At 51.1% G+C, this 19,527-nt stretch overlaps 1 protein-coding gene and 1 long non-coding RNA gene across 3 annotated transcripts; one reads left to right on the top strand and one right to left on the bottom strand.

The window, feature by feature from the left end:
* The first annotated feature begins 982 nt into the window (after nt 1-982).
* ECSCR (endothelial cell surface expressed chemotaxis and apoptosis regulator) lies at nt 983-18,999 on the top strand. Its single transcript, XM_086758915.1, has 10 exons — nt 983-1,140; nt 10,265-10,297; nt 10,821-10,871; nt 12,012-12,125; nt 12,607-12,654; nt 14,722-14,817; nt 15,829-15,927; nt 16,524-16,560; nt 17,516-17,615; nt 18,380-18,999. The coding sequence occupies exons 1-10, from the start codon at nt 1,083-1,085 to the stop codon at nt 18,386-18,388; spliced, it is 645 nt and encodes a 214-aa protein (XP_086615041.1). The 5' UTR covers nt 983-1,082; the 3' UTR covers nt 18,389-18,999.
* Nucleotides 1,179-3,733, bottom strand: LOC147598928 (uncharacterized). 2 transcript variants are annotated; one of them, XR_015260128.1, is made up of 5 exons: nt 3,613-3,733; nt 3,264-3,335; nt 3,122-3,165; nt 2,539-2,703; nt 1,179-1,727 (listed from the first exon to the last, which is right to left on the bottom strand). It is a non-coding gene; the product is annotated as an uncharacterized LOC147598928 (long non-coding RNA). The 2 variants fall into 2 exon arrangements; XR_015260127.1 differs by lacking the exon at nt 1,179-1,727 and having other exon boundaries at nt 2,480-2,703.
* Nucleotides 19,000-19,527: the final 528 nt, after the last annotated feature.

Genomic DNA, 19,527 nt, shown 5'->3' with positions numbered 1-19,527 from the left:
GTCTCCCGGTCGTGGAGAGCAGGGACCTCGCTGGCAGCACAGGACACCCCTCGATGTGCTCCGCGCAGCTCCGCTGCCCTTGGCCAAGGCTCTGTGGCTTTCCAGGGAGCCAGGAGACACAATCCTGGGGTTCTGCGTCCTGAACGCTCACGTGGACCCTCCGGGAGGGGCAGACACAGGAGCCTTTCCCATGTGGGGACATGAAGACCATTCCTCCCCCCTCCCCAAACACCCAGCATGGGGCAACTGACGACCTCTGAAGTTCAAACGATGCCAGGAGGGGACAGACAGGGCGTGCACAGACAAGATCGGGGCCAAAAAACCAAAGCCCCTGAACCTCTTGGGCCGGGTGGGGGGCAGGACCGGCCCATTTTTCCAGTTCCTCCCCTTGCCAAGGTTACTGGGGCTGGGGTAAGTCAAAGCTGCCGCGTGCTGTACGTCCTTGCGGGGAAGGATGCTGCTGCTACGCGAGAACCAGCGTCCCAAAGTCAACACGTCCCGGCGCCCGGGCTGGCTGGAGCGGCATGAGGAGGCGTGGGACACGGGGCAGCAGCAGCTGCTGGGTTACCCTGGCCCCACACGGAGCAAATATTTCCGAATCCCTCCTGGAGACATTGAGAAACCCCCTCAGGTGTGAGAGGGGCGGAGCGGCTCCTCCAGCAGCGCCCTCGCCCTGAAGGACCAAGGCAGCCTGCGGCCCTCGCGGCTGATGCTGGGCAGACTGGACCTCACCACAAACACAGCATCTCCCAAAAAACCCAAGCACCGTAAAGAAGCCACTGAGGCCCACAGCAGGGCGGGCCGGCCATGCCACACCGCTCTCCCCCTCTACGAGGGCCAAATCCCCCAACACACCGATGGCGAGGTTTCCTTTGCCGTCGGTAAGCGATGTCTCACATCCTCTCCGACCATAATGGGCTGAAAAACACAGTTCCCTTGCGAATTCAGCCCATTTCCTTCTATTCTTTAACAGGAAGCTCTGTCAGAGTCAGCCCAGACAGGCAAACCGCTCCTCACCCTCCGGTCCCTCCCGGGATGGCCAGAGCCGTCGCGGGGCTGCAGAGCCGCAAGCCGCCGAGAAGATGCTGGCTCGGTCCGTCCATCCGCTCCTCTGGCTGCTGGGCTGCGCGCTCTTCCGAGGTGAGACGCTCCCTCGCGCCCTGGGGAGGGCGAATGGGTGGATTTTGGGGAGCCTGGTTTTGTGGGGGACACCAGAGCGAACCGGCTAGATGTTCGAACGTGGAGTAGCTGCCACGGGAAAGCTCAGCCTTTAAATTCAGGGACGGCAGGAGTCAGGTTGCTGGGAAAAATGCAGCCGTACCAGGTTTACCGGGTTTATTTGACAGCGCTGGAATTAAAGAATCTGTTTCCTGGTAACAAAAGGAGTGTTTCTGTGATGCTGAAGCATTTTGTAGTAAGTGACTTTTGTCAAATAAGCACAAAGGTAAAACACTTAAATCTACAGGACGTTATTTTCCTCAAAGGTATTTGTACCTTGGTTGATTTTAATTTTTCCTCTCATCAATATAAACACAAAGACCACGCAAGCACACGCCTCGCCCTTACTGTAGTAACTCTACTCCTTCGTGAGAATTCTGCTTTAGCTTCCATCTCCCACATGAGCCGCGCTGTGGGATGAAGGAAGCGGTTTCCGGCTCCGAAGGGTGACAGGTTGTTCTTTCCTGCAGCGTCAGGCACCTCTCGTGTTGCTGACGGCTGGAAAGCACCTGGAGGAACACAGACTGCAGCATCCTCGCTGCTTCTAACAGACAACCACCTACAAATAACGTGTCTCCAATCCAAAGTTTTTTATCATTAAACCACAGAAGTTGCCTGTGGGTTACAGCGACTGTGCTGGTAATACTGGGATTTTCAAAAGGCAGAGAATTCAGAAACCAATTCAGTTAGCAGCTGTAAAATTCTGAGAACTGAGAGCACACGATGGGAGAATTTCTCTCTTTGTTAGAGGGCAACGCTGCTGGCTTCGGGTGAGCTGTGCCTGGTATGGCACACGGGGCTTTGTGGCACCTTGGCCATACCGCAAAGCTCCTCAACGCCTGGCCAGAATGCTGGTTTTCCCCTAAAATCGGTACGGTTTGCACGGGATGGGAATGCCACAGAGGCTGCCAGGCCCCTTCTCTGGCTCCGCTGCACCACACCGAGATCCAGCCCCTAGAGATTCCCCTCCGGACTGAACCCGGCTGCTGCGGCGGCAGGTGGAGGGGATGCCACCTCCGTCCCTCGGTCCTGAGCGTGTCACTTTGTCCTCTCGTTCTGCTTAAAACCGCGGGGCGGGGACCGCTCTCAGCAGAAGCATGCCCAGCAGCTAGCGCCGACCCCAGCAGGGGCAATACCTACAGACGGTAACGGCGTTGCTGATGCTCCCTGCGCAGTGGCACCTCTCTGCCTTCGATCAAAACCACCAGCCTCCCCCACTGCCAAGTATTCCATCTCGGTTTTTTTGCACTGATACAACATCTGAAACGGCTTTCCTTTTATTTTTAATTTTTGAGCAAAGTCACTAAGGCGGGGTCATACCTGGGGGAAGCTCCTGCGCAAGGCAAAGCAGCAGGCTTAGCGAAGGGGGCAGAGACGCGGCCAGCGCTGCCACCGGTTCCCCCACACGCAGGCAGCTGGAGAAGGGAACTGGAGGCTCCTGAACCTGTTCAGCGATCTCCCTGCACGCGAGGAGGTGGAAGTAACCTTGCAGGAGAGAGGAGAGACAGAATTTGCTTTGGCTGGAAACTTACACCTGCCTGTTTCCACTGTTTTCACACAAGCTTTTTTTTTTTTTTTTTTTAAAACCTTGTGCAACTTCATTAATTTATTAATGAATTTCTTATTTGTTAATTTGAACTTCTAAGCTCTCACTGTTATTTCTAACCAAAGGTTCAAATACCATTATTTTGAAATTGCTGAAGTGGGAAGGTCTGGAACATTTCCAACCTGGTTTTCCTCCCCGAGAAACACTTAACAGAAAATTTGTCCAAACAAACCTCTTCCTATGAATGGTTCCCATTACAATGGGCAGGCATTTTCCAGACAAAAGATTTCCACTGAAAAATTCCTCCTCCAAGCCGAGGAGAACCCAGCAGGATTTTCCCACTGTGGCTCTGCTTACCTGCGCCACAGCCAGCGGATGGATAATGCCGCAAGAAGCTTGATCTATTGAAAAGATGTACATATGTCAATATATATTTTTGATATAATCAAAAACATGGGGTGCAGCTCGAAGGCACAGATGGAGCTACCAGGAGACTTACCAGACACAGCGCTCGCATCCTTAAACCGGGGCACCTGGTGCACCCTAAAACCAATTCCTTGGCCAACCTGACCTGGGGAAGGAGGAAGAGAAAGCAGGAGGTGGTTAGGAGAAATGTTTGTTCACAAAACAAACTGCTCCCTTCTAGTAACACAAAACCCCGCAGATGACTCTGCAGCTCTGACCAAGACAGGGTTTCCAGGCATTATGTCCCGTTTGCAATAGGTGAGTCAACAGCAGGTGTCCGTGGAGGAGAAGGCGCTGGTAACCCAACGCCGGGAACGCTCCTGCCGGCAAAGCCAAGGCGTGGGCTCAAGCCCCAGGGTGGAAAAGGCAGATCTGCGCCTTACCAGCACAAGGCACCGCAGCCGAGCCTGGGCTAGAAGGTCTCCTTACTCCACCGCCCAGAGGAGCCCCCTCAGCGTGACCTAACCGCCGTAACGAGGAGGAACCTCCCATTCGGTCTTTTTTGTAGACTCATGGGCTGGGGGGGGCTGGTTTTACCTTTCCGCTGAATCAACCCAGCACAGCAGAAAGGAGCAAAGTCCTCTCTAGTGTCTCTGGCTGCAGTGGCATTTGGAGATACTAAAATTTCTAGCAGACTTTGTCCCTAATGCTGGTAGCTCATGAAACTTCCTACAAACCTGGAGAGACACCAGGGATGCCGTTAAACGGCACGGCCTCACCGGCAGCTGGATGTCACAGGTTAGGGAGAACCTTCTCACCACTGGCTGGTGAGAAACCACTGATTTGGGACCCAATTCCCCAAGACCAAGGTTGCTGGTCCAGGACACAGCGATGGGACAGGGACATCATAGTACAGGAGCAAAGCTGGTGGCCTGGGCTTGCCATCCTACAGAGAGAGGAGGCAGAGAGCTCAGCTGGAGCTGTTTGTTCCAGGAATGTGGAAGAGGGTGCTGTGGAGGTGCGGAGCATGGCTGTCCACCCTCCGGAGCAAGCCAGGCAAACCCTTCCGGCACTGGGGACAGCCACCACTGGTTCTGGGCAAGAGAGCAGGGACCTAAGGTGGGTGTCCCCCACCTTTCCCACCATCACCAGGCACAACCGCAGACTCTGCACGCTCCCAAGGGCAGCACAGCTCCGGGAGAGCAGCTCCAGACACACGATTCAATAAGCTCCTCTCGTATGTGAGCTGGAAATGCTAAAAATCTTGGAATCACACCAAAATTAGTGTGATTAGAAATGAGGGAGAAACACAGCTGGCGATGCACCGGATGGAGACAGAGGACCACTGGGCTTTGTGTCTGCCGCTTGTCACAGCCGCGTAATGCTCCTGTGCCCTGTTTTCCCCAGATTTGAAACAGGGAGAGTAAAACGACTTTTTCTGAAAAGTGCTTTGAAATCTGGGAATAAAACTTGGGCGCTATAACCAGGGTCACCCACCGAACACTTGGACTCAGCTGAAGCTTGGCAGGCCAAGACGCTTTACTTGCTTTTTACCGGCTGATCCCACAAGGCTCAGCACCCCAGGCAGCAGCTGCACGGTGCCTCCTCTGCACCGACACGCTGGTGACCGCATCCAGGCAGGAACAGCCTTCAGCCACTCCCCCAGGGCTCAGGCCAGGAAACTAAAGAAAAGCAAATGGAAAGAACAGGAATTATGAAAAATGCCTTTGCCACCAGCCCCTCACACACCTCGTCTCCTGGGTCGCTAGGCGGGAGCTGAACCCGTCTCCTAGGGCAGCTGGCGCACACGACATTTGGAAGAAAATCCTACAAACCCATGAGGACCACCGGCAAGGTGGCCCGTACAACGGCAGGACCTCGGCTGGTGGCCTCATCAAGGTGTGACAGCAGCACTGCCAAACCAGCCTGCAGCTCAGGGTGCTTCACTCTGTAAAGTGCTTTGAGATCTCCTGATGAATAATATTATTTTCAAAAACCTGTAGGTGGGCAAAAAGCAGACATTGGGCTCCAGCTCCCATCAAGCCTGGAGAGCTGCTCGCTCCATCTTTCATTGGAACGGGGCAAGGAGCAACTTCCTCCTCCAGACCCAGGGTCAGACCCCAGGAGCAGCACAAGCAGACGGGCAGGACCCACATCACCAGCGCTGCAGAGACCAAGAGCAAACACAGCAGAGCTCTAAAACAAGCAGGTCGCAGAGGGAACTGGAACCAGTAAGCAGCTGGGAGGGTGACGGTACAGCAGCGTGATGGGGCAGGAACAACTGCTCTTGGTGGACAAACCAGAGCTCGGCACACATGGCGATGTGGCAGAACCCGCTCTGTGCGTGCGGTTTCCCCACATTGTTTGTCTCCTGGCTTGTTTTCTTCCTTCGAGTGGTTTTTAATTGCTTTCCGCTGAGATCTGCTGCCAGAACAGCTCACCAGAGGGGCACAGAGCGCGATGCTCAGAGGATGCCCTGAGCAGGGCGCAGCCCTTGAGGAGGGGCAGAGGAAGGCGAAGGTTCTTTTTAATTGCCAACGAGATCCGGGTTTAATTCCTGGCTCCCTAAACTTTCCGTAACACTTTGGCCAAGCCATTACAATTCAGAAGCACTTGGCAGCGAGCTGCCAAACCCCTGATGCCATTTGGGAATCAGACACTTAAACACCTCTGTGGATCTGGGACCTGATTTAGGCTGTCAGTTATCCAGCCTGCGTAACAACACTTTTCCTTGCTCTCCATCGCAATTTCCACCCTTGCTGTGAGACCCTCAAGGCAGAGGCACCTTTTTAGGTGCTTAATAAATAGGAGCTAGGCTTTTGCAGAGCTCTCTGCTTTCCAGGTTCCATCATACAGGATGTTTTCCATGTGAAAGTCCTAAGAATCGGCTGTCGTTGCTCTCTGCTGCTTCAGCAGCCGCCGTGCTTCACCCAGGAAGCAGCTGCCCGCGCGTTACGCGGCCGGTTTATTTCTGTCAAGGGTGGCTTGACAGAAGTGCCGGTACATGAACTGAAAAGTCTAATTTTAGGTGGCTGGGTCTCTTTTTGGAAAGGATTTGTTTATGCAGCCTGCAAGCAGAGGGTGACACCGAGGTGGGTACAGCAGGGGTGCACAATGCCACATGGGCTCTGCCTCTCCATCACCAGTTCTGAGTGGACAGGAGCAGTCCCAGTGCCTTCAAACTGGTGCCAGAGATCCTCCCCCGTGACTCCATCCCTCTGTCAACAGACTGGAAAGCACAGTCCCTCCTGGAGCCTCACCTAAACCCCACTGAAGCGTTTCCAACAGCGGGCCCAGGTCTCTGCCGCAGCACTGCTGCTGCACGCAGGCTCTGATGTACAGTTTGGTTTTCTTAAATGTCAGTGCCTCTCTTTGGTCAGCAGCTGCAGAAACCACTCTTTAACTGCCTACAATTGCCAAAAATAATATCAACGCAGAAAAACCTAGAATTCACCTTTTTTTTTTGTTTTACATTGTTCTCTTTTTGTGCTGAGGAGTGAGCAGGGCGAGCTGCTGGCTCTAGGAACGTCGGCCGCTGTGAGAGACGGCTCCACAGAAAGACCCCTCTGCTCTCAGTCTAACACTCACACCTAACCTCCCAGAAGAACTGCAAACAACAGAAATCCAAAATTCCCCTGGAAAAATTAACCGACAAGCAGCTAGCACAGAGTCAGGGCTGAAATGCACCTGCAGCCCCATGGCTCTAGTGGGTCATCGGGAGTTTCCCACAACAGCAAGAGCAGAAAGCCCTGTTTCTCACCCGATTTCCCTCCGCGAGCTCCCCGTCTCCACCTAGAAGTGCACAAGCCGCCGATAAATCACCAACACCCAAACACGCCACAAACATCTTGGCAGCGTTACGCTCAACGGCGAGCCATCGGAGCGGCTTGGATGTTTATTGCAACTGCAGCTGCGCTGGCTGCGCCCTGATTATTATTGTTAGCTGTTTATACAGGCAGGGCCCTCCGTGGAGGGGAGCAGGGCCGTGCTGGCAGAGGCAGCGGGAGGAAACGGTTTCCAGCACCATTTGCACGAGAGTCCCCCGGGGACGTCTGCAGGGAGCCGCGACGCGTGGCGCTTTTTTGTTTGTACCCGTCCTGCTGCCCAGCCCCGCGACGTGACTCAGGTCTCTTGCTGATTTGCGTGCGTCCCTCCGTCTCCGCTGTAATTCAACCAGGATACTAGGCACCTTCACCACATGAAAACACCTAATTTAACAGGATTTTTGATTATTTAAGTTGGCAGGGAAGGCATAACAAGCAGCAGCGGCCAGAAGTCAGAGCCAGACGTGCTCCGCTCTGAAATAACGTGCGGCTGTGTTTATAGAGCCAGGGCCATTTCTTCCTGAGCAAAGTGCCAGACGTGGAGCTCCATCCCTCGGCCTCTTCCCAGCAAGACCAGTCACTTCTCCACAGCAAGGCTCAAACGCGGCAGGGTGAGCATCTTCTTGGCCAGGGCAACTCCAGGGACCGAGCACTAGAAAAAAACCCTGCTTATTCATCTTATTTACAATAACCTCAAGGTTTCCTTTTGCAAACTGAGAAGTTACAAGCCAGCACTCTGGTGTGACCCTCAGTGAGGGGCTGAGCGGTGGTGGGAAGCGTTGAGTACGATCCTCTCGCCCTGGCGCCGGGGATGCTGGAGCTGGCCCCGGGATGGTCCCATAAGGAATGGCAGTACCGGGCAGCAATGTTACCTCCCTCACTCCCAGCTTCCTCCCATCCTGAGAAGCTCCATTCAAGGTCTCTGATTTCTCCTCAGCTGCACCAAAAATGGTTGAATAAACTGCCAGCTCAGCACCTGAATTCCCCTCTTCCTTCAACAAAGACTAAGTGTAGACAATAGCTCTTTCTTCAGCGATTCCTGATGCTTTCACACGCCATGTACACTAAAAAGCACCTGTGATAATTTTTAAAAACAAAATGTGTTACAAGCAGCTACTTCTCCCCACAGAGGAACAAGGCAATGGTTTCTGCAGGGAAATTTTGGAGAAAGGAGCTGAGTTTGGCAGAGGATATTGGTCTCAGCACATTATTTTTTGTGCTGAATGTACACAGAGTACCTTAAGGCATTTGCAAACCAGTGTCCAGAAATTGAGTTGTAAAGCTGTTCAGGAAGAGGAAGCCCAGTGATATAAAGGGCAACTGTGTGCCCAAAATATCTTTTCTCCATTATATCAGTTGATTCAGTAAGTGATGTTACATCTGTCCATCATCCTGTTTGTGTCACTAGACTGATGCTCATTTAGCTTCCTTCTAAACCTGCAGAGAAGGCTATCCCATAATTCTCCTACACAATCACTACTAGCAACTCACTATCCTTATGTTAAGGCAGTATTGCCCAGCCTCTCCCTTTCCCTTTCCCTTGTTGCAGCAAAAAGTCTTTGTTTTCTGGTCCTGTTCCCAATGAATTTAGAAAATTATTGGGAATAGGAACCACTGGAAGTCCCTTCCTCTTTACGTAATTAAATGCCTGATCATGTCTCCTCTTTCATGGACTAAACAAGGCAGTCTTGCCAGCCTGCTGCCCAGTAAGCTAGAAGAGAAAAGCATGGAAAAGATCTGAAAAGTCTGATTTTCACAGCCAAATCTTACCTGGAAGGAGACCGTGTTTTATTATCTATTCACCGTGCTTTACACATTGTTTTGGTTCCTCTTTGGCTGGGATCATTGTCATAAAGCCTCAGATATTAAAAAAAAAAAAAACAATTATGTCTCCAACGCAGTTAGGTGAGAAAAATGAGAGCCTGCTACACCCAGATGGTCCCAAGGGGTGAGCTCTGAGCCAAGCCCTGATAACCCACACATGCTGGATGCTAACGATCTCATCCCAGACACACACCACTACCAGGGCGCTCACCCCACCTCTTCCAGACAACTACAGCGGGAAGTTCATCACCTACATCGCCTCTACGGTGAGAAAGACAGCATGGAGACGAGCTCTCTTGCAGGCTGGCTCATGAGAGGCGTAAAGCAGCCGGTGAGATGAACCTCCTGTACAGGGAGGACAGATTCTGGCTGTAAATGGGTGCACAGGCACTGCTCTGCCCAGCGCTGCATTGCGGGACCTCCCCTCCGGCCACCCCACGAGGCACAGCATCCTGCAATGGCATTGCATCGCAGACCACCGCTGCAACGGAGCCACGCGGCATTACGCGGGGACAGCAAGCTGGAAGGATGCAGCCTTAACTGCTGTCCCTTTCTGTCCAAACCCTCTCGCTCCCGCGGGACTCTGGTGAGACGGATCACTGGTGGGATCAGATTCGGCTGGTTTCTGTAGCTGTAACGTAGTTTACTTCATTAAACTTGACTACAGGCAGAACCAGGATCACCAGCAGTAACCATTTTAAAATACCAACCACACAACACCAACTTTCAGTTGAGAAATTAGGGTCTCGGTGCAACACCTCCAATCATGGGAGAGCAAAGCCTCGCGTGGACCCACAGGACCACCCACCACTGCCAGGGAGGGCAGCTCGGAGTCGGTCCCCAGGCTGCAGCCCCCTCGCTGTGTCCAGGCTTCCACGGCCACCAGGCTCCAGCCAGCTTCCCAGGATGCAAACAGATGGGACAGAAGGATCAGAGGCAGAAGACAGGGAGGAAACACAGTCCCATTGGCTCCCGGAAGCCGTTACAAACCTCATCCATCCACTCCTTAAGGCCTCAAATGAACAAGGCGTTCAGATGTGCGTCTTAACTCTTTAAACAGCTCCAGAATACAGGTCAAACAGCCTTTCCCTGCCAGACTGAGCTGGGGGCAAACAGCTCATGGGGAGGGAACAACCCCACTGATTTGTTCAGCCTTGCATTTTCCCTGTAACAGAGAAAGACGCTCCCTGAAGGGTTCGGCTCCACCTGGGGAGAAGGGCATCTATCCTGGCTGAATAAACCCCAGGACCCATTTACTCAGAAGCTGACAGTTTTGCACTCAGTGTTTGCTGCTACTTCTTTGCTAATGCTTTTTGGGAAATCACGTACTTCAAAGTCATTCCTACAGACCGTGAGGAAAACCCAAACCACCCAGCCAGCAAGGACACTACTGCATTAGCGACAATCACAGATTGGCACCGCTAACACTCTTATTCTTTCGTTTCAGGTACTACAGCCTCCTCCACCCATGCTGTAACAGGTACCTCCTGGCTTCTCATCTGCTTTTGCATGTCTGTTGGGATGGGGATGCAAATGGAGAGCCCACAAATGGGAACCAGATCCAAAGCTCCCATCTGCTGTAGCACCTTCTCCCAGGACCCTACACTGCCCACCTCTGCTTGCCCCTCTGTCACCAGTCACCCCCAGATCTCCAGGGGCCGTGAAGGGCACTGCGCCCCAGAGGGATGACCTCACCTGGCTCCCCTTTTTGTCTGGAAGAGGGCAAAGCTGCGTTCCAGGAAGCAGAGGGATCCTGCCTCATCTCTGCTCCCCGTTTCCCCAGTTAGCACGCTCTCACCCATGGATCCTTGGAGCCCACAGGTCCCTGCAGCCACAGCAGTGACAAACTCCCTCCTTAGCACCTCTTGCCCCAATCACCCTTTCAGCTCTTACTGGCTACAATGGCCCCTTTCCAGCCCATCCTTCAGCTCTCCCTGTGGGAGATCCTGCCAGCCAGGAGCACGTGTAGATGTCACTTCCGTGTCTCTCTGCTTGTGTTACAGGTCCATCCCAACCTAGAACACACAGCCCTGAAGTGAAGAACCATACCTCAGGTAACGCTCCTCTGGAGACCTAAGGGTGCAGGCTCAGGGGCATCCTGGCTTGTAACTGGTATTCTCTTTTTTTCTGTTCTCCTCCTCTGGTGAAGCGAGCTTCAGGCCAGTACCACGTGTACATGGCCACACAGAAGCCCTGGAAGTGGGCACAGGGGTGTGTTAGCAGAAAGACATGATTCAGTCTGAAAATACACAAAAAGCAAACACGCAAGAAGGGATCTGTTCACCTCCAGATGCACACCTGTTAGTTCACTTGGATCTTCGGAGACAGATCTCCTCCTGCTATATTTGGGGGGAAAAAAAATTTTAAAATTAAAAATAAAAAATAATTCTAAGCATAGCTACCCTTCCAAAGGGACCCCAAAAATATAAAAGAAAAAGACCTCAAAAAGATCTCAGATTCTGCTTCCATGCCTTGCAGAAAAAAAAACCCAAAAATTAATGCTAAATTCAAATATTTTGGTGAAGCATTTGGATAAAAGAGGGGACAAAAAAGAAAAGCAACCTTAAAACCATTTTCACTCTTTTCTCATTTTTATTGGAAAGCCAAGAGACATCTAGACAAGGAACTTGCCTATAAATTCCAGGCTGGAGATCCACTCTTCGTTGCAGAGGACTTCTTGCTCTGGATCGCGTTCTTGCTATGCCTTGAGCAGTGGGTAGAGGAACATGACAGAGCCTCCAGGCCACTGCAAGAACTTCATTATTTGTGCTTAGAGACTCTCAGTGCAATGAAACATAACAGTTAGCATTTCAGATAACAAATACACAAGTGCCAGGCAGCTCTGGCCAGTTAAAGTGGCCAGCAATAAAAATTCCTTCATTTTCGAAGCGGGAAAAAAAAAGTGGTAGAAAAAAGCAGACTTTCTTCATGTGTCTCCCGAGCTCTGCCAGCTCAGCGCCTCCGTACACTAAAAAAAGCAAAAGCTAATGCTGAAGTACAAGAACTCCCTGACTCTGCGCAGAACAAAGGCTATTTCCTTGTCTACTCGTGCCCGTGCTTTCCCTAGCAGATTATCCGTGACTCCCAAGGAGTCTGAGCACCCTTTCCAATAGCCATGCCCTCCTCCAAGCTGTCCCTGAGCAGAGGTTGTGGTGAGCAGAGCTCTCTGAAGTAACGCTGTGCTTCCCCTGCAGAGCCTTCAATAAAACCAACACCCCCAACCAACCTGAGTCTCACCTCGGTGGCTCAAACTGCTACAGCCAAATCCTCTTCCGTCGCTACAACACTGCCAGCGTCGACTGTGCCAGGTAAGTATGGAAATCTCGCCTTTTGGCTCAGGCAGGACCTGTTTCTCCATCCCTCCTTATCCCAGCAAAACTGGGGGCATAGACTGGGCTAGTCCATGCCGTGCTACTTATTCAGTAGCAGGAACTTTTGAACCTGAGTCCCTGCTAGAAAAGCAGCTCATTCCAGCTCCCCAAAAGCTCAGGGCTGGACACAGCCACGACCTGGGTGTGGCAGCTGCACACCAAGCCCATACCAGGTAACGTTTTGTGGAGAAGCTCCAGGCGCCCCAGCCTCCCCAGCAGACCTCTCCCAAGGTCACCTCTCCTGTACCCTCTCTAAATTGACTGCACAGCTCGCTAGCTGGCCATCTTGGTGTTTGTTTGGAGGGGAAATCTCATGCAAACCAAGTATTTTACCCCATGGAAACCCAACAGTTCCCCACAGCACAACTGGGAGCAGCCTCAAGAGTTAATTCTCCTTTCCCATGTTTTCTTTACCCAGATGAAACGTCTAGTGGAAGCACAAGTGCAGCAGCTTCACCACCTCAAGGTACTTTCTCCCTTTACAGAGTAGTAATAAGCTTAGATAATTTCAAGGCAATTAGCTGCCTTGCTTCACATGGTGCAGGTTATCCAAGCACTAGTCTTTATCTCCACCAGCCACCAGTAACACTCAAACTCATGCCTGGTATCCTCAGGAGCAGTGACAAAACACACAACCAAACGCACTTATTCTCTGCCTGGGATGAACTGGACAGTTGAAAGACTGATCTGTCTTTAGGAAAAGGGAGCCCTTTAAACATCCTTTAAAAAAATAATAATAATTTTGCTTTTCACAGTTTGCTTAACCCAGCTTGTAAGCAACAATTAGGTAATTCAGTAAGGGTTTTCCCAGAATAAAGGTAGAATCCAGGAGAGAGGAAAGACTGAAATCTGCCAGCTGAGCTGATTCCCCGTTAAAGACTCAGCCTCAAAAATCTGCAGTGGTCAAGACAGAAACTGCTCTGCCTCTGCAAGTACCTCGCAGATCTTCTCCAATGCAAGCAAGGCTGAAAACCCGTGGTCAGCTCTGCCTGCACAGATGTCCAACCAGCATGCCTGCGCCCAGCTAAGCCAAGAGCCCTTCCCATCAGAGCAGACTGCTATTAGTTACACCGCTGCTTTATATCCAAAATGTTGCTGACGCTTCCGAAAGCGAAGCCTCCCGTTGTGCGAGACCCAGCATCTCCCAGGGACGGGGTGTCCACGCCAGGCTCAGCGAACCACAGCTTCTGCCCACCACCTGTGGCTGGAAGAACAATTTCAGAGTGAAACAAAGGGTTGGATGACCGGGGAAAAAAATCACACAGCGGCAGTCCCTGCCTCTCAGGACTGATCTGCTCCATGTGGTTACCCACTTCTCAACCAGTTAGATTTGTTATTTCATACCATTTCCCGTTTTATTCTGACTTTTGGTAAAATGACGTTCCAAAACAGCGATGTTTTCTGCAAGACAGGAACCCATTTCAGCTGCACACCCTGCCTCCACTGCACTGCCAGGAGCTGTTTCACGCTTCTCCAACGCTGCTACTGGGAAGGCAGGGATGGAAAAGGAGGAAAGAAGATCCTGCTTGACCTACAGACGATCCTCTGAAGCTCTGAAGTATCATTTTTAGTCTCCTGACAGGGCCTGTAGCTCCTCATTAAGGTCAATGCAGATGATCTGGCCGTTCAACACACATTCAGGAGGCAGCAAAGGGTTTTTTTTTTTCTCAGAACAAGCAAAACACACAGGCTAGGTTTAAATCTGCTTGCACAGGCACTGGAAGCAGCTGTCACAAACCAAACAGTTTCATACAAGCCAGCTCATCCCACTGAGAACTGGAGTCCTTGCTGGAACAAACCTCCACGCTGCCACAGCTAGACTACACACGGTGTACCAGCCAGCCCAACTCAAACCAGCTTAATGTCTTCTGGCTAACCCAGGACAGCACACCCACTAATTACAGCTCCAAGGACAAGACAGCCAACCCACACTCATCCTCTGCAAAACTTCTTCCCCTAAGCAGATTTTTTTTTAAAAAAGTCTCAACATTTATGAGCGATAGCAAATCTAAAACCTTCCCAGTTCACTCTTCCAGTATTCAAGTTCTGTATCTGCCCAAAACTGCACCTGGGACTGCAGAACCCGAACAGTTTATATGAGGGTATTGGAATTTTGGTTCCCTGAGTTTCTATGTGGACGTGGAAAATAGTACAAAGGATGCTGGTGGGAAGGTTGTAGCCCATGTTCTCCTCTCCAGCACGTCCATTAACTCCGTTACCAGATGACACCCAAGGACAAGACTCACATTTGGTGTTTCTCTATGCAGGTCAAGACCTCTCGCACAGAGACGGTTATCGCCAGACGCCTCACAGCCCTTTCACAGCCAGCAGCAAGGCCATCACACTGCTGTCCTCAAGCAGCATGGTGAACGGCCAACGAGTACCTGAGGGGTGCTGGCCACCCCATCTAGCCCTTGAAAAGCCTGTAAAGCCCCAGAGAAGCAGCAACCTGTTCCTAGCATTGCTGGGAATCCTCTTCCCAACCTTAGAAGACAGACTTTTATACCAAGCTACCTTTTTTCCCCTCTTTTAGGCACCTCAAAGGCAGTCACTCCAACACCGACACCCTCTGACTTGGCTGTGTCCACACCAGCAGATGACAAATCACCGCTGACGGTGGCAGCTTTTGGTAAGGTCTTGTGCAAGGCGGGGAGAGGAGGGGGATCTGTTTTGCCAGGCCGCGCTAGTTTGGACATCCAGCTTCGAAGATGCTTCCCTGGAGAAGGATCCAGAGTTTTCTTTTTCAGCATGCCTGATCCTGGAGTTAACAGGAAAAAAACCCTTGAGAAAAAGGAAGTTTGAGGGGGGAAAACCCTTGAGAAAAAAGACTTGTCATCAGCAGGCAATAAAATACAGAATAAATACTCCCAGCCATGCCCAGTATACAAGGGACAGACAATTTGAAAGTCCATCGTGGCTACCTTAACCTGGCAGCAGATTGAAGATAGGCACGGGGCAGATTTAAGAGACTCACTCTACCTCGAGCTACACTGCCCACCTCCTCCATGATGACAAGGCAAAAAACAAACAAAAAAAAAACCAATTTTCTCATTTCTATCACACTATATGAAAAAAAAAATGTTATTTCAGAAGCCTTTTTGAAAGTCACGTGTTAACTCATTTGCTCACATCATCCGAAGGAAGCCATGAGAAGTCCTGAAGAAGTCGTACCAGGACAAGATTCCCTCGCAAAGAATAGCTGTGGCCAGATGTCAGAATCAAATCTGCACTTGGCCACTGGTTTATGAGACAGATCACATCGTTCATGGCATTTCACTTGTCTCTCCCCGTTATATTATGTATTTATCTGACTTTATACACCTTTAGGATAAGATTTACCAACTGTAGGAGGGACATACTGGCTTCAATCAATCCCCAGTGCAATCAGCCGACTTCTGTCCTCCCGGCTCTGCCTCACCAATTAAGTATTCACCAGAAACCCTGTGAGGCTAAAACACAAGAGGATAAAAAACATTCACGGCAGTGACTACTTACTTCTCTGCCTACCATGCTCATTTTAATGAGAAGATCAATTTCCTACCCAAGTTCTGGTGACAGTCGAAGTCTCTCTGCTGCCCCAGAAGCGGAGGACAGGCACGTTGTTCTGTCAGTCACAGACAGATCTTTCCTTCATCCCCAGGTGTCATCAGCTTCATCGTCATCCTGATAGTGGTTGTGATCATCCTGGTCAGCGTGGTCAGCCTGAGGTTCAGGTGTAACCGCTCAAAGGACTCGGAAGGTATTTACCTGCAGCGATCTGTTATTCTCTAATCAAAAAGTCATCAGTTTCTACGCGGATCTGGCAATTCCTAAAAGATGCTTTTAAAAGCCTTACATGGTGGGGAGGTTTTGAAGCCAAACTGGGACGCGGATTCAGCAGTTAGGGATGTAGTGTGACCACCTCTTCAGAGCCCCAGCCCAACCCCTGCACAAGGAAACAGTCTGCTGCAGTTAAATGTGCAGATTTCCAGAGGTGGGCACCTCTTCCAGCAAAAGTCTCGGAGTTTGGCACTCCTTTTGCCTCGGAATCCCATTTCCCACTAAGCAGTGCCCACTAGAGGGCAAGGCTGCTCTGCAGCAAGACAGTAACTGCCAAAAAAACAAGAGGATGGCAGTGACTAAAGAGGCAGCGAAGCGTTCAGTCCTGCCTGCATGTCACATTAGTTGGAGAATTTTCTCTAATCAGCTCCCAAGTAGCGCCCGTGGCGTTTCTAATCTCATTTGGGTTTCATTTATAACCCTGTACAACATCATTCTGAAGAGAGCTGACTGATTTTAGTGCTTGGCTGGGATGTTTTCTCACCTGTGCATCACCAACTGCCTTTCTCCCTCCAGACAAGCAGAAACCGGGGACCTCCATGGTATCAGAGAGGTAAGGCTGCTCACGCTGTTCCTATCGTATTGAAAATGCCCGTTTTATTCCAGAGCTAACTTTAGCAAGGAAAAGAGGCTGCTTTGGTTATTTTAGGTGGAAGCATTTCAAGACATCTTTGAGACAGGTAAAAAACCCAAAATGAGCATTAGTAGCACCTCATCCTGTGCCTGATGGAGCCAACGGTAGAAGTTCAAAATCTAGAGGCCTCATTTCAAAGCTGCACTGGTATCTGTGAGACTCTTCACCTCCCAAAAGCAGTTTGCTTGTCTTTCTTGACTAGATACAGACTTGAGGTCTAAACTTGGGTTTCTGGATCTCAAAGTAGCCTCAGTGATGAGATCAGGTCTCCAAAGATATCTTCCAGGATGCCTGTCACTGTTATCTGGAGGAGCAGGATAAGGGGGCCCCAATCCAGAGAGCTTTGGAAGGGAAGCACCAAGCAGAGGATGGTCCACCTGAACCCCACGGTCCATCCCTGCCACCCAAGAAGAGAGCTTGCATGTGGGAAAGCAGCAGGAAACAAGAGCAGGAAGGGACCAAAACTCTTGTTTTTCCATCTGATAGTTTCCTACCAGAGAAACAGGAGAGAGGGGCACGGTAATGTTTCCTTCTGCTCCGGTTCTGGTCGTGGCTGCAGGGCTAGAAGGTAATTCAGCTGCTGAGAACCAGATCCAGACCTCTCCTTGATTCTGCCTACCAGCCCCGCACCCCAATTTGTCTGAACGCACTGCTTGTTTCCCCAGAGATCTCTGAACCTCTGTTCAGACAGGGGACAGGGGTATTTGGCACTAAGGATGGGCCCGAACCAGGACAGCAGCTCAAAGGGCAGTGCAGATCAGCCCCGGTCCCATCTACCAGCCAGCCGCAGCCTTGCCCGTTTGCCTCCGGCTGCATGCAAAGAAACTCCCTCTCGTTTTCCCGAGTAGTTAACACTGCCTTCTCTTCCTGACAGCTGCTCGGCAGGCACAAGCCAGAAGGATAACAGCATCACTCTGATCTCCATGAAGAACATCAACACGAACAACAGCATGAGCTACCCGCCATCAGAAAAGGTTTCCCTTTTCAGCCTTGCTTTTTAGAGAGTTAGCTGGGGATTATTTCTCCTGCTGGATAAGAACACGCCTTTGAGTTATTTCTTTGCTCTCTTATTCCTTCAGAAAGGTAATAAAAAAAAAGCAGTTGCCATCAAACTCCTAAAGGTCCAAACTGGTTCCGGTGAGCCCGGTGAAAGTTTAGGTGCCCATCTCAGGTTTATTCAAGCTGCCTGAACTCAAGGTGTCAAGGGCACCTGATGTACATCGCTGCCATCACCTAGGGCAGTCATGAGAGCTAGAGTGATTCTCCAGATCCTAGATTCATCTAGATCCTCTAGATCTCTAGATTCTCTAGGGCTAGGCGGTGGATGCCTCATCCCTGGAAACATTCCAGGCCAGGTTGGCCGGGGCTCTGAGCAACCTGATCTGGTTGGAGATGTCCCTGCTCCTGGCAGGGGGGTTGGACTGGGTGGGCTTTGAGGGTCCCTTCCAACCCAAACCCTTCTGTGATTCGTCACTAAATGAAGAGGTAAATAAGCTAGCCTTAGTGAAGTCAGGGTCTCACCCTCTAGTCCAAGCCTCCCGCACTCCTGCTCCACAGGTTATGCTGGAGCACATTCCCGTCAGTATTCTCAGATCCACTCCACACGAGCAATTCACAAAATTCTAAGCAGTTTAAAATCTAAACTAGCACTGGGACCGGGTTTGAGAGAACACATTGCTTAACAACTTCTGCCAGCCCACACAGGCTGCTGATGCCCCATGTTTTGTTCCTTCTGCAGGTGCTATGAAGCCAAGGACTCGGAGCTCGAAGCTGACTCGTGCCAACCAAGAGTGATTTTCTAGGTTCTTTTTGTTTTCCTTGGGGAAAGAGCAAGGGTGGACTTTATATCTAAATTATTACGTCCTTTCCGATCAGTACATTCACAGTAGCACCCCACGTAGCTTCCTCACCCGGGGTCTAAGGGCTTGCTCCAGTTGCAGCCTGCCATGCTCAGTGGTTGACATCTAGCTCTATTTTTAGATGACTTCAAATCCTCCGATTATTCCAGCAGCAAGGAGCACTAAGGAACCATCTACTTCGCTAATAAACTGCTGCCTTTAGATTTATGGTCTGTGCCAGCCCGTCACAGGCTCATTCATCAGTCAAACCCGTGCATGAGAAAAGCGTGATCCGAAGCTGAAGGCCTAACAGGACGTAACCAGCCAAGCGCTAGGTCAGATCCCAGCACAACTGCTCCAAGCCCCTTATCCCTGGTGCCCTCCCTGGCCCCGCAGCGGTGGGGACGATGGTAGCCACCTACCTCACAGGGTTGTTGTGAGGCTATGTTAATCAACGTCTGTAAAGCATTTGGAGAGCCACAAATTAAAGGTGCTGCTGAAATGCAAATTGCCGTCTTAAATACTTTATTATTGATAACTGGGCTTCAGGCAGGCTGCTGTCTTCCCACAGGTCCAACACGCTCAGAGATGACTCATCTTCAGCGCGAAGAACGAGGTCTCTGCGCAGACAGGGTTCATCCGAGTGTAAAAAGGAGTGGCCCCAAGCAAAACGCTGAGCTGCTTCAGCTCCTGAAGTTTGGTAGCTCGAGTTTGCTGAGAGGGCTCGCACCTTCTGTGCTACAGCTTTCGCAGAGCTTCCTGACCGAGCAGAAAAGCCCCTTCCAGTGCAGCCTGAGCACCCGCCTTACGGCGGCACCAGGAACCACCAGCACACCACTCCAAACAGGTATCACCGCACGCGCTCCCCTGCACGGTTTGGCGAAACACAATAATTTGGCTTCATTTGATTGTACAGGATGGGTGAGAGGTGTTTCCTGGGACGGGCAGTGGTGGGGGTAGCTGTGCTTTGCAGCTGGCAAGCGTTCAGCAAAGTCAACGCAACGTTTGCACCACTCTTGCTGAGACCCAACACACTTTCTCTCGTTAA

Source organism: Chlamydotis macqueenii, chromosome 14, assembly GCF_036417535.1.
Source record: "Chlamydotis macqueenii isolate bChlMac1 chromosome 14, bChlMac1.mat, whole genome shotgun sequence".
Classification (NCBI taxonomy): domain Eukaryota; kingdom Metazoa; phylum Chordata; class Aves; order Otidiformes; family Otididae; genus Chlamydotis; species Chlamydotis macqueenii.
The sequence above is the reverse complement of the archived record's forward strand: the minus strand, read 5'-3'. Positions and strand labels throughout refer to the sequence as shown.

Coding starts and splice junctions, on each gene's coding strand:
- ECSCR (XM_086758915.1), top strand. CDS start 1,083: ATGCTGGCTCGGTCCGTCCATCCGCTCCTCTGGCTGCTGGGCTGCGCG. Junction 10,872..12,011: donor AGTGAAGAACCATACCTCAG/GTAACGCTCCTC, acceptor CTTCCCCTGCAG/AGCCTTCAATAAAACCAACA. Junction 12,655..14,721: donor AGCAGCTTCACCACCTCAAG/GTACTTTCTCCC, acceptor CCCCTCTTTTAG/GCACCTCAAAGGCAGTCACT.